We start from the raw sequence: 12,105 nt of genomic DNA, 5'->3' as shown, positions 1-12,105 counted from the left end.
CATTTTCAGCTGCAAGAAATGTCATGTGATAGCTTGACCATTAAGGAAGAGACAGGAAAACTAGATAAAAACAGAAACGGTGATCGTTAATTTTATGTGTTAACTTGGTGAGGCCACAGTATCCAGATATTTGGTCAAACATTATTCTAGATTTCAAAACCATTTCTCTAAAGGTATTTTTAGATGAGATTAGCTTTTTAAGTCAGCAGACTTTGAGTAAAGCAGATTACCCTCCATAAAGTGGTGGGCCTCATCCAATCAGTTGAAGGCTTTAATAGAAAAAGTTAGACCTCCTAAGAAGAAGAGGAAATTCTGCCGACCGCCTTTTTTAAAAATTGAATTTCCTGGGGTGACATTGGTTAATAAAATTATATAGGTTTCAGGTATACAATTCTATAATGCAGGCAGACTGCCTTTGGACTTGAACTGTAACTCTTCCCTGGGTCTACCGCCTGCCAGCCTACCCTGCAGATTTTGGACTAGACAAACCTCCACAACTGCCATAATTGATTCCTTAAAGTAAATCTCTCTCCCTGTCTCTTCCTCTCCCCTCCCTCCTTCCCTCCCTCCTCTGGAAAAACCAAATTTATACAGAAACAAAAAATACAGTCATGGGGCGGGGGGGGGGGGGGGGGTCCTTTAATGTGAGGCCAACAATCCTAATTGTCTCCCAGTCCTCAGGGCACCATTACATTAGAACTCAGCATAATAACCGGCATAACTAATGACGATGGAGTAATTTTTTAAAGTTTCCTTATGTTTAACACATTCTGTTATTTTTACTTTTTATTAATTTTTTAGAGGGAGAGAGAGAAAAACAATGATGTTTCTCAGTTTGGGGCTTTTTAAAAGGATACTATTTGGCCCCCTGAAAACATCTGTTTTAATGAAGCCAGCTAATTAATGCAAGAGAAATTGCACAACTGTTTTTCCCCATTTGTAATGGTGCTCAAACATCCTGACGAATGTGTCAGTCTCTCTGCTGTATTTACAGGTATGAAAATGGAGCCAGGAAAGAACATTAGGGAGATTTGTGGGGAGTTCCAACGTTCAAGACTCAGAAGGAAAGGAAAAGAAGGTAAATAAAACCTTGAACTCCAGAGAAAACAAATGCAGTTACTTAAGGATTTGAGGAAATGTACCATAGATGAATGAAGTCTTTTAAACCTAACTTTCAGAAGCCAACACAGAATGCCTCTGACAGAATTAAAGATCTGAGATCTGTGTTCCGTTTTGAGGAGCAAAACACTCTCTCTAGCAGCTATGAAACCATAGTCTCCAGGCATCTCACTTTACTCCTATTAAATTCTCCCCAGAAGTTACTAGAATGTAAAGAATGTCACAGAATATAGACAGCAACTGCCAGCAATAAAAGAAAACCCATCATAAAATCCTGTAACCTGCTCTGCGAACCCTTGTAAACCAAAAAGAAGACACTGTGCAGAGAAAGTAATGGTTTTTGTCATTCAAGTAACTCCCCTGTTTCAAAGTTCAGAGGCAATAAGAGCAAGCCAAGCCCTGTGCAGAGAACACTAAACTCAGTCATGCGTTCTCCCCTTGACTCCTGTGCCATTCACCTTCTGTGCTCAATTTCCTCACTTGAAAATAGGGATAATAAATAATACGTTTCCCCCTGGGTTGCTGGGAGGAGGCATATTGTAAAGCACTGTATCAGCAGAGGTTTATGGTGAAAGATAATTAAACCCACTGCATAGTCTAACTGAGAAAACAAGAGTGAGGTTAACAATAACACCTTCAAGGTTTCTGATGACCTAGTCAGAAATCATGCTTTCTGTGGATTGTGAATGACTGGCCACACTGCTTATACAGAGCGACTTGATCAAAACGAAGTAAAACAAAATGCAAAGCAAAAGATGGGCAGGATGCTGGCGGAAGCCTAGTTCTGACTGCAACACGCTTATGGTGGTGTCTCCCATCAATTATTCTGGGTTGAAATCCAAGGAATACTCTGCTTTCCTGTTGCAATCTCCTCCTCAGGTCCACTAGGTTCCTGCCCAGTGTAGCCTCTGGCCCACCTGTATCTTGGCTTTGAGTGAAAATCCAAACTGAGGAATCAGCACTCCCTGACAAGGGGGCCAAGATAAGAGAGCTAATCTCTGGGATGTCATGGAAAGAATTTCTACCGAGTAATAAAGCCAACTGGTCTCATACCCCCGTAGCAACAACCCCACACAGGTGCGAGCAGATTGACGGTGGTTTCCCTATCATCACCTCTATCTACTTTGCTAATACAAAAACATAGCCAACAATGGAACTCTGTGCTGAAACGGCCTCCATACTTTTAAACACCGATTCGGGCTCTCAGCCTCTTTCCTTCTTGTCAGGTGGGGACTGCGTTGGGTATTTTATTGCAATATATCTCACTTTAGAAAAGAGCCTTGTGGTTCTGTAGCCATGAACATCACTTCATGTTCAGTGGAATAATTTTGCTTTTGCTTTAAATAACTTGCAAGCCTTTTGTTTTAACCTTGCAGGTCTTTTGTTTAAACAACCTTATCGGTTGTTTGGGGCTGTTTCTAGGGGAAAGAAACGAAATTACTTTTTATTGCTTACCTAGGCTTTTTTTTTTTTTTTAATATATTTTATTGATTTTTTACAGAGAGGAAGGGAGATGGATAGAGAGGTAGAAACATCGATGAGAGAGAAACATCGACCAGCTGCCTCCTGCACACCCCCTACCGGGGATGTGCCCGCAACCAATGTATATGCCCTTGACCGGAATCGAACCTGGGACCTTTCAGTCCACAGGCCGACGCTCTATCCACTGAGCCAAACCGGTTTCGGCTTACCTAGGCTTTTTAAAGAAAAAAAAAAAAAAAACAATGATGGAAAACAATGCCAAAGATAAAGGACATCTTCAGAATTTTACCTTTCCATTCTGGAACAGCGCAGAAGCTTACAGCCACAGCAAGTGTGTGTTTATTCCCAGTCCTACAACTGCCAATCATCAGCTTACCATGGAATTTATGCATGATCACACATCACAAACAAGTGAAGTATGATCATTCACAAACCAACCAGGTGCATCCACTTTAGTATATGTGCTGCCGAAGCAAGCACGAGGTGCATCCACTTTAAATGGCATCTAAAATTGATTTATCCTTCAGCAATTACAAATGTTTTGTAAATGCTATTTCCAGATTTGTGAAACTAAATAGAGGGACCAACTTTCAGTAGAAGTAACTAGTGGAAAGGATCATTAAATCTTTTAAAATCTCAGGAACAAAATGTGCAACAATTTAGAAATGAGTTTACTTTTGTTAGCCAACTACAACATTATAAACAACAGCTGCATCTGATCCAGAACTTTCCTGTTATTTGGGCTCCAGTCAACAGAAGAGTGTAGCGTTATTTTATTATAACTGGTTGGATCATGAACTGTTAGCAATTCCAACTGGTTCATTTGGATTTTTTTTTTTTTAGGTTCTCAACCATTTCTAATCAATATAATAAATCTACATATAATAATTTAACTACTTGGAAAGTTAAAGTGCATACCAGAAAGGACCATGCCTAGAAAAATATAAACACACTTAAGAAACATGTTTTCAGCTCTGCACTAAAGTAATCTTAAAGCAATAAGGAACAAATTCCTATTAAAACTTCACACATATAACATACAAATATACTTTGCTACTCCTATTTCAAAATATGGAGACTGTAATGACAGCAAAAACCTGGTAAAACCAGATTTGTCCTGGATATTATTTAATAAATTCAAAAGCATTATTTTGGATGAATATCTGTTTTAAAATAATTTTAACATGTCAATGGCTCCTCCAACTTCAGAAAGAAGTTGTCTAAGAAAGAAAAAAAACAGAAATTGTCTCTTGCAAATATGTGATGGTATAACTATTGCATATGGTTCCAAACCAGGCTTTGGGAGAAGGTACAGAAGCAAACGGCTCTAGAGCATCCTAGAATCTAGATGGTTAGAGCACATGAAAACATGCTCTGTGGAATAAGCACAAATACTAGGGCCAGGATAACCTGGGTTTGAATTGAGACTTCAAGTGAGTTAACCTTTCCAATACTTATTTCCTCATATGCACATCTTCACAGCAGTGTTATCTGGATTAAATGTGATGTCTTATGTCAAAAGCCACGGTCAGACCACATTAAGTGCTGAATAAATGCTGACAGATAGAAGGAAAGCCCTTAAGCCTGCCTTGGAAACTCAGAGCCCGGAAGACTTACTTTCAAATGATCGAGTCTCACAAAGCTGCCATGATTTGACCTAACCTAGGGTCACCAGTCAAGAACACAAACTTGTAATGCCATTTTTAAATTTAGACTTGACAACCCACAAACTTTATATATCCAGTGAGAAATAAATTGATATAATACATTGACATGAAAGTAGATCTTTGAGGACAATAGGGAGTACCTCATTATACAATTATTAGAAACACTAAAAAAATTAGACTGAGCTAGTTTCTTTTTAATGTAGGGGGGGGAAATGTGAATCTTTGAGAAAATTAAAACTGACAAAATGTTTTTAGGAGATATGGTCAGAATAAAAGAATTATTGCCTACACACTGTAGGCGATTAAGAAATTTGTAATTCTTTGTCTATAGAAATTATTTTCGATGGTGGTGACTCAAATTTTCATGAACTGGTTAAAATGAAATGATATCCCAACCTTCTAACACATAAATGTTAACCACTTTTTGGAATTTGATTCTGTCTACTTAGTCCAGAGGCCATCACGCCAGGCTCTGCCAGGAGACTGTCACGATGTGGTACAGGGCAGGGTTGCAACTGGCTTCCTCAGATGCCTCCAGGGCGGCTGTCCAGGTAGAGGGGTGGCTGAGTCTGCCCCTCCCACAGTAGCAGCTCTATTTTAATCTGCTGTATAGATTGCCTCAGATTTCACTGAAATACAGTTATCTGGGTTTTAAAAATATATATTTTTATTGATTTCAGAGAGGAAGGGAGAGGGAAAGAGAAACATCAGTGATGAGATAGAAGCATTGATTGGCTGCCTCCTGCATACCCCACAATGGGGATCAAGCCTACAACCCGGGCACATACCCTGACCAGGAATCAAACCGTGACCTCCTGGTTCATAGGTGGACGCTCAACTACTGAGCCAGGCCAGCTGGGCTGGTTATCTGTTGTGTGTGTGTGTGTGTGTGTGTGTTTTAATGTTTGACAATCACTCATGTGGTGGGAAGAACCTGCTGGACCAGGTTCGGACAATGAGCTGTACTTTCTGTCCCACCTAGATCGTACCTGTCTTCACTAACACTCTATCTCCAGCAGCCAGAACAAACCCTGGCATATGAGAACACTTAATAAATATTTGTTGGATAGCTGATGAACTTTTTTGTGTGCTACTTCACACTGATATGCCTAGAGATAAGAGTTCCTTTACTTCAAGAGTTCGAGTTCCTTTACTTGCATGCCATGGAGGTTTGTTAATGTATAAAAACATTTACTATTAGACCAGGCATTCCTTTAAACTTTCAACATCCCAATGAGGTCGGTACTGATATTAATATCTCTTTTACAGATGAGGATACTGAGACCCAGAGAGTTTAAGTAATTTGCCCAGGTTCATAACGAATCAAGGGCATATGAACCCAGACAGTTTGGCTCCACAGCTTACACTCTTATCCACTATGATATTCCATCCCTACTTTGGTAGAAGTGGCAGCATATTATATCCCTGGTATCTGTTTTTATTAATTGATATCCATAGGCGTTGAGGAGGCTCCTGAAGGGCATGAGGCATTTTGAACCCTGACTATACCCGGGGTATATCCAGTGGTTTTGCATTGCAGGGGTAGATGGTGGCCAGCAGAGGAGTGGGGCAAAAAGAAGTCTTGCAGGAAGTCCCAGAAATAGGCCCTATAGGCTGGAAGCGGGTAAGGATTATGGAAACAGCAAGACATACCCAATATAGCCTTGCTGGAAGCCACAGGAGAATAAAGGGATGTGTAAGATCACAAGAGTTGTTTCACTCAGTTCTCTAACACTGTGGGTCTCAAGCAACCTTCTAGAGCGTCCTTAAGTGAGGTCAACACAGAGGAAGGGAACATTCTCCTTCCCACTTGGGTACAAGGACAGCAGTGGCTGGAGAGAATGGGAGGATCTGCACCTTTGTGGGTGCAGAGACACAGACCCACATGGCAACTGGCGTATGGCTGGGGGCCTGACTCTGGAGCACAGGCAACGCCCTTTGAGAATCCCCACAAACCCTGGGGGAGGCTTTGGAAAGAACTTGGACTTCTCCAGGAGCAGGTAGGAGTCGAGAACTAGTGGGATTCAAGTATTAATGGGAAAGCGACCTCATCTGTATCCCCAGACTGGTGGGCTTGGGGGAGGGGAGAGATAGGCACCTGTATTACATGGGAGGTGAGAGCAACAATGCTTCACCCACCTTGTGGTAGTAAGAACCAATTAAGAAAAAGAAAAGCAACGTGTTTTGCAGATTGAAGAGCACCGTGAAAGGAAACCAAAATGGTGTGAGAGGGAGAGAGAGAGATTTGGCTGAAATTATCCAGATGGATTTTCTGCATTAGCTGTTCTTCATCTTTCTGGATCATAGACTCCTTTAAGAATCCATCAAAATCTAGGAAGCCCAAGAAAAATGTCCCCCTTCTCTCCTTCTTAAAACACAAACTATTTTTCCTATTCTAGGATTCTTTTTGTCCCCACACCCCGAAGTCCTAGATCCCAAGTTACCCTGATTTCCATTAACACTGGCCTTGCAACCACACCCATCGTCCTGGTATTTTTCTTTAAAGAACAAATCTTAGTCAAAGGTTACAGACTATGCCTGCAGTAAGGTCCTCACTTCCACGGTGGCTCACTTTCGTTCTGACCACGGCTCTGGTTTATATGCTCACCGTCAGCCTCTCATTCGTGGCTGATGGCTGAGTCGAGTGGCATTTACTCAATGCAGCCTGTGTTTAGCATGTGTTGAAATTAAGACATCGAGGCAAATGTCAGCCTGTAAATGTTTGCTGTACAAACTTCCTGAGTTACTAGCTTCTATAGGAAAGGACCTCAGGAGAGCAGCGGGTACAGAAAGAACAGCGGGCCAGCAGTCAGGACCTTCTGGTCTCTGGTCTTGGGCCCCTCATTACCAACGTATGAACTTCAGTAAGTACTTAACCTGAGGTCCGTCTCCTCATCTGTAAAGTAGCATGAAAATAGTTGCCTGTCTTCCAGTGCTTTCAAGGGGATCAAATGAAATAATGCCTGAGAAAATGCTTTGCGAACAGTGAAATGTACAGATATGCTTTATTATCATTAAGACAAGCTATACGTAAATCAAGTGCTTTCGGAATGTCATTGAATCTGAGAAATGAAGGTCCCAGGATTGGGGGCATTATCAGCCACAGCTTATAACGGAACAGCTGGTAAGAGGAGTGAGGGGCGAGGGCCCATGTTGACCTGAGTCTTTTTTGGCTTTGATTCTGGCTTTTATGCTCCATTCCCCAGGCAGAGGCACAAGCCCAGAACATGAACATCTTTCCCAAGAAGTAACATCTGATTTGAGTTTTCTTCCTAAAAGGGTTAGGCCTGCTCAATATTACAAATTCAGGGTGACTCTACCACCACCCCTCCCACTTTAATCAGCCATTCTCCAGAGTCTTGGGACAGATAAGTTCCATTTGATAAGCTCAGGCAGTTTGAGGAAGGAAATGATCATAGAAAGGTCCGGAAGTTTTCTGAATTACACTTGCTTCTGACCTTGGCCAGATCAGTACTCTAAAAGCCACCAGCCTGTGCCCAGATAGCTGCCGCCACGCGTCCTTGTTAGCGTTTAGTGGGTGAAGCCATCCTAGTGTATTTCATGCAAAGGGATGCATACTGACACTTTAGCACACACCAAGGAAAGCAGCTGTTGGAAGGAGGCTTGACCGAGCACCTGGAGGATGAGTGGTGCCCTGCAAGTCAGCAACATGTGCTGAGTTCATCCTGGTTGCCCAGAGGGTCCCAGCATCTGGCGACAATGCTTCTGCCTGTCTGCTGCCCTCTGAGTATCCGGCCAACAAAGGGCGGTGGAGGTGAAATAGCCTTAACCACCCCTTGGCTTTGTGTGCCAGGAAAACCTTCAGTTCCGTGGTTTTAAACAACCAATAACCCTTTGAGGATAAACAGAAAACTCCTTCAAACGGAAGCTTCTACATGACAGAACTGGACACACCATAAGTGATCTATTTTCACAGTAAGATTTATAAACCAAGGATTAGCATTTCTTGCTCCTATGAAGATTCTGAGAAAGATTTTCTCTTTGATAATAAAGAGTGGCAAGGAAGGGAGTTCAGAGGCTTGGTATTGTGTTCTGAAAAAGCTCTGGGAACCACGTGGAGATGGAAAGTTGACAGAAATGGGAGGAAATGAGCAAAATCGGTGTTCGGAATTGTACAGAATCTAGAAATCTATTTAGAGAATCAATCTGTATTTATATAAGGGAGGGTAATGCTGATGCAAAACTAAAGTTTCAACAAGTTTAGTGACTTTTCCAAAGCCAAGAATACGTGGCAGAAGTAGGTCGTGAATGGTAAGATTTCTGAGTCTAGAGCAAGTCCCCTTTCCTAATGTCTGTCCATCAGTTGTGGCATTGAATACATCGATCAAGATTTGTTCCGATTTGGGGAATTTCATTGTATTGGCCAAATAACAACAACAACTAATAATAATAATTAATAATAATAATGAAACAAAAAAACCCATACCATCTAGCAGGGTGCCGAAGTGTATAACCTGCAAGTACTCCTTCTCTCGCATAAAACCTTTAAGGGGAGTGGCCCAGCCTTCACTCAAAACTTGGACCCACTGAAGATCCAGCTGCAAAACAGGAAAAGCAGGTGAACATTTCCATAAGCTCTGCTGTTCAGCCATCTGGCCCCAGGGCAGCCCTTTCTTATTCCGTTGACAGAAGGATGAAGGCAGAACCTTTTATGTTTTTAGTGTTTCCATGTGTTATGCTGACCCATAATCTCGGGGCCAGATACATTTGAATCTAGAATTCTCCTACAGGGGAGTGGTGAAAAGATTTCAAATTGAGATGATTTATTTGAACACTTTAGGCTCTATCTATTCTTATGGTGTGCAACTGTATTGAACATTCACAATTCATTCTCTTCGCCCACCCGCCCCCCTCCACAAAAATTCTGGCTTGGCTATATTTTTTTCACCAAATGCACCATTTAGTTGACTGAATTGGGCAAACCACTGACTCTGAAATAAAATTCCAAAATTCTTAGCATGATACGGAAAGCCCTTTAAGCTCCGGCCCAAGGGGCTCATGCAGGCACTTCCACTTCTTCCCATTGCCTGCTTGGGAGCCAATTCACTAACAACACATAGTCTAAGCCCGTGGTCGGCAAACTGCGGCTCGCGAGCCACATGCGGCTCTTCCACAAAATACCACGGCCTGGGCGCGTCTATTTTGAAGTGGCGTTAGAAGAAGTTTAAGTTTAAAAAATTTGGCTCTCAAAAGAAATGTCAATCATTGTACTGTTGATATTTGGCTCTGTTGACTAATGAGTTTGCCGACCACTGGTATAAACACATATGTGGTTTCGGGCTTAGCCTCCTTCCCAACTGAAAATTTCTGTTCATCCTTTAAAACCCAGCTCCTGGATCACTTCTCTGAAATCTTTCCTGTCATTCTTAGAACTAAAATAAATAAATAAATAAATTATTAGATTGAAGTTCTTTATGTTTTTTTTTTTACCTTGAAGCCCATTTTGTTATTGGAACTATGATTTCACACTGTAATTATGTTTCTAATCTGCCTGGAACATTGGAGTGTTCAGAACTTGTTCTGTAGAGTAAGGGGTTCTGTGGTTAAATTTGTCATGAGTTATCAGAGTACAGAGTCTTCATGAGCTGAAACAGGTTCCTAAGGAATTATACTTGCTTCTGACCTTGGCTGGATCAGTACTCTAAAAGCCACCAGCTTGTGCCAGATTAGCTGCAACGTGGAATCTAAAAGATAAATGCTGACCCATAAAAATATACAAGGTTTTAATAGACAACAAAAAGATACCAATGAAAACATGGTCACCTCGTATGGACCAACTACCACTGATTCATAAAAGGGCCAAGTCTGTGGAGAGCAGTCTGCTGGGGTTGCATCTGTATCTTCCAGGCAGCAGAATAAACACAACTAAAGCTGCCTCCCTCTCTCCTCGGACCAGATGCTCCCTGATGAGGAAAGAGGAGAATTTGCAGAGTAGAAAAAGATTGGGGCATTCATATCACTTTAGTTCAGGGTTGTTTTTTGTTTCCCCCAAATTCTTTCTTGACTGCTCAAGAAGCACTTGTGTTCCTGACAAGCAATCCTTCCAGCAGCTGCCAACGATTATTGCCTATTGCATACACTTTGGCATAACTGAAGGGATGAAGACAATCAAGCAACACTGTCCTATGGAAACACAGTTACCTGCCTGGTCTGCCTCTGTGCTCAGCTGCCCTGTGGCAATTCTTGGCAACAGATTTGATTGGCGGAGAGGTTAAAAAACGTTTGACAAGATGAAACGTTTTTCTTTATGAACACTGCATTTCCCTTATTCATACCGCCCATATTATGAAGAGTAACTGTACATGGATTATAATGACTGATATTAAGCGTAATTCCCCTTGGCCAGCCTGCACCCTCTTACCTTGGTAATTGGCAGGGACGGGAGAGCTTCTGCCTCAGCTCGGACTTGGTCTAGTTTGTTTTCCGGCACAAAGAGCTCATGGATGCCATTGATTACAGTATGGGGTACAATGCTCTGAAATGAAGCAGAATGGGGGACAATTTGAAATGAAAGCTATAAGGAGAATGCTTCAGTAAGTAGATGATCTTTCATGATCTTATGCAATTTAAAAGAAAAGACAAGACAAGCAGGCCACCCACCTGCTCTTGCAGAAGTTCCACCACCTGCTGGACACACTCGCTCACGGAGGACGAGTCAGTTTTAAGCACCAGCTCGGGCGTCTCAGGTTTCTCATAATCAGAATCAATGCCCGTGAATCCTGCGAAGCAGAGGGTGGAAATCACATCTGCCCCAACAGAACCATCTTTTTAATCAATAAGACATAATATATGTATTAAGCTGAGAATTCAGATTATAACAGAAAAGGTCACCCAGCCATCCTGGACCACTAGCCGTACGTGAGAAAATACACAGCTGCATTTTCAATAGAGAAAGTCCCAAATGAGCCACAAAATCTGGCTGCCCAAGCCCAAGCCCAAGCCGCCCGCAGCTGATCAGAATAAAAAGAGAAGATGGAAAACCCAGGCACACTCCTAAGCACACGCTCATACTGACTCATCCATTTTAGTTCCCTGAACTTGACTGCTCATCACTGAGGTGACAGTTCTTCAAAAATATGAACCCACAGCCCTTAGAGTGTGGTTAGAGTGTCAGCCCTCGGACTGAAGGGTCCTGGATTTGATTCCAGTCAAGGGCATGTACCTCGGTTGCAGGCTCAATCCTCCGGCCCTAGTCAGAGCAGGTGTGGGAGGAAACCAATAGATGTGTCTCTCTCACATTGATGTTTCTCTCTCTGTGTCTCTCCCCCTCCCTTCCAATTTCTCTAAAAAAAAAAAAAAAAAAAAAAAAAAAAAAAATCAATGGAAAAATATCCTCAAGTGAGGATTAACAAAAAAACCAACCAACCAAACAAAAAGATTAGTTGCAATGTGGGATCTAGAAGATAAAAAAAATAAAAAATAAAAAAAACTATTTAAAAAATATGAACCCATGTTTTAATAAGCCCATGGACATACTGAAGTTATCAGGGTGGGATAGAGGTTGTGTATGCTATATGCAATTTTAGAAAACAGCTTCTGAAACTTCCGACAGGTTTCTGGGGACAGACCCGGAAGGATGGGTGACAGACGCAAGAGGCAAAGGTGTGGCTGAGCTGGTTCTCCTACCTTTGATCTCCCCGGCTCGGGCTTTTTTGTAGAGGCCTTTGACGTCTCGGCTTTCACAAATGTTTAGAGGCGCATCTATAAATATTTCAAAGAAGGGCAGTCCAGCCAATTCATGGATTTTGCGGGCATTCTCGCGATCCTGGCAAGAAAATTTCACGTAAGAACAGAAGAAGAGGTTTCCCAATGAAAT

General features: G+C 41.9%; 1 protein-coding gene across 1 annotated transcript in view; it reads right to left on the bottom strand.

Moving 5' to 3' along the window:
- PAPSS2 (3'-phosphoadenosine 5'-phosphosulfate synthase 2) overlaps nt 1–12,105 on the bottom strand; it is a 68,366-nt gene that overhangs the window by 12,849 nt on the left and 43,412 nt on the right. Inside the window, 4 exon segments of the mRNA XM_028127607.2 lie at nt 8,716–8,827; nt 10,651–10,764; nt 10,890–11,008; nt 11,916–12,054. Coding sequence (XP_027983408.2) covers nt 8,716–8,827; nt 10,651–10,764; nt 10,890–11,008; nt 11,916–12,054 — 484 coding nt within the window.

The sequence above is a fragment of the Eptesicus fuscus genome, chromosome 17, assembly GCF_027574615.1.
Source record: "Eptesicus fuscus isolate TK198812 chromosome 17, DD_ASM_mEF_20220401, whole genome shotgun sequence".
In the NCBI taxonomy this organism is placed as follows: Eukaryota; Metazoa; Chordata; class Mammalia; order Chiroptera; family Vespertilionidae; genus Eptesicus; species Eptesicus fuscus.
This window is presented reverse-complemented; position numbering and strand designations above follow the sequence as displayed.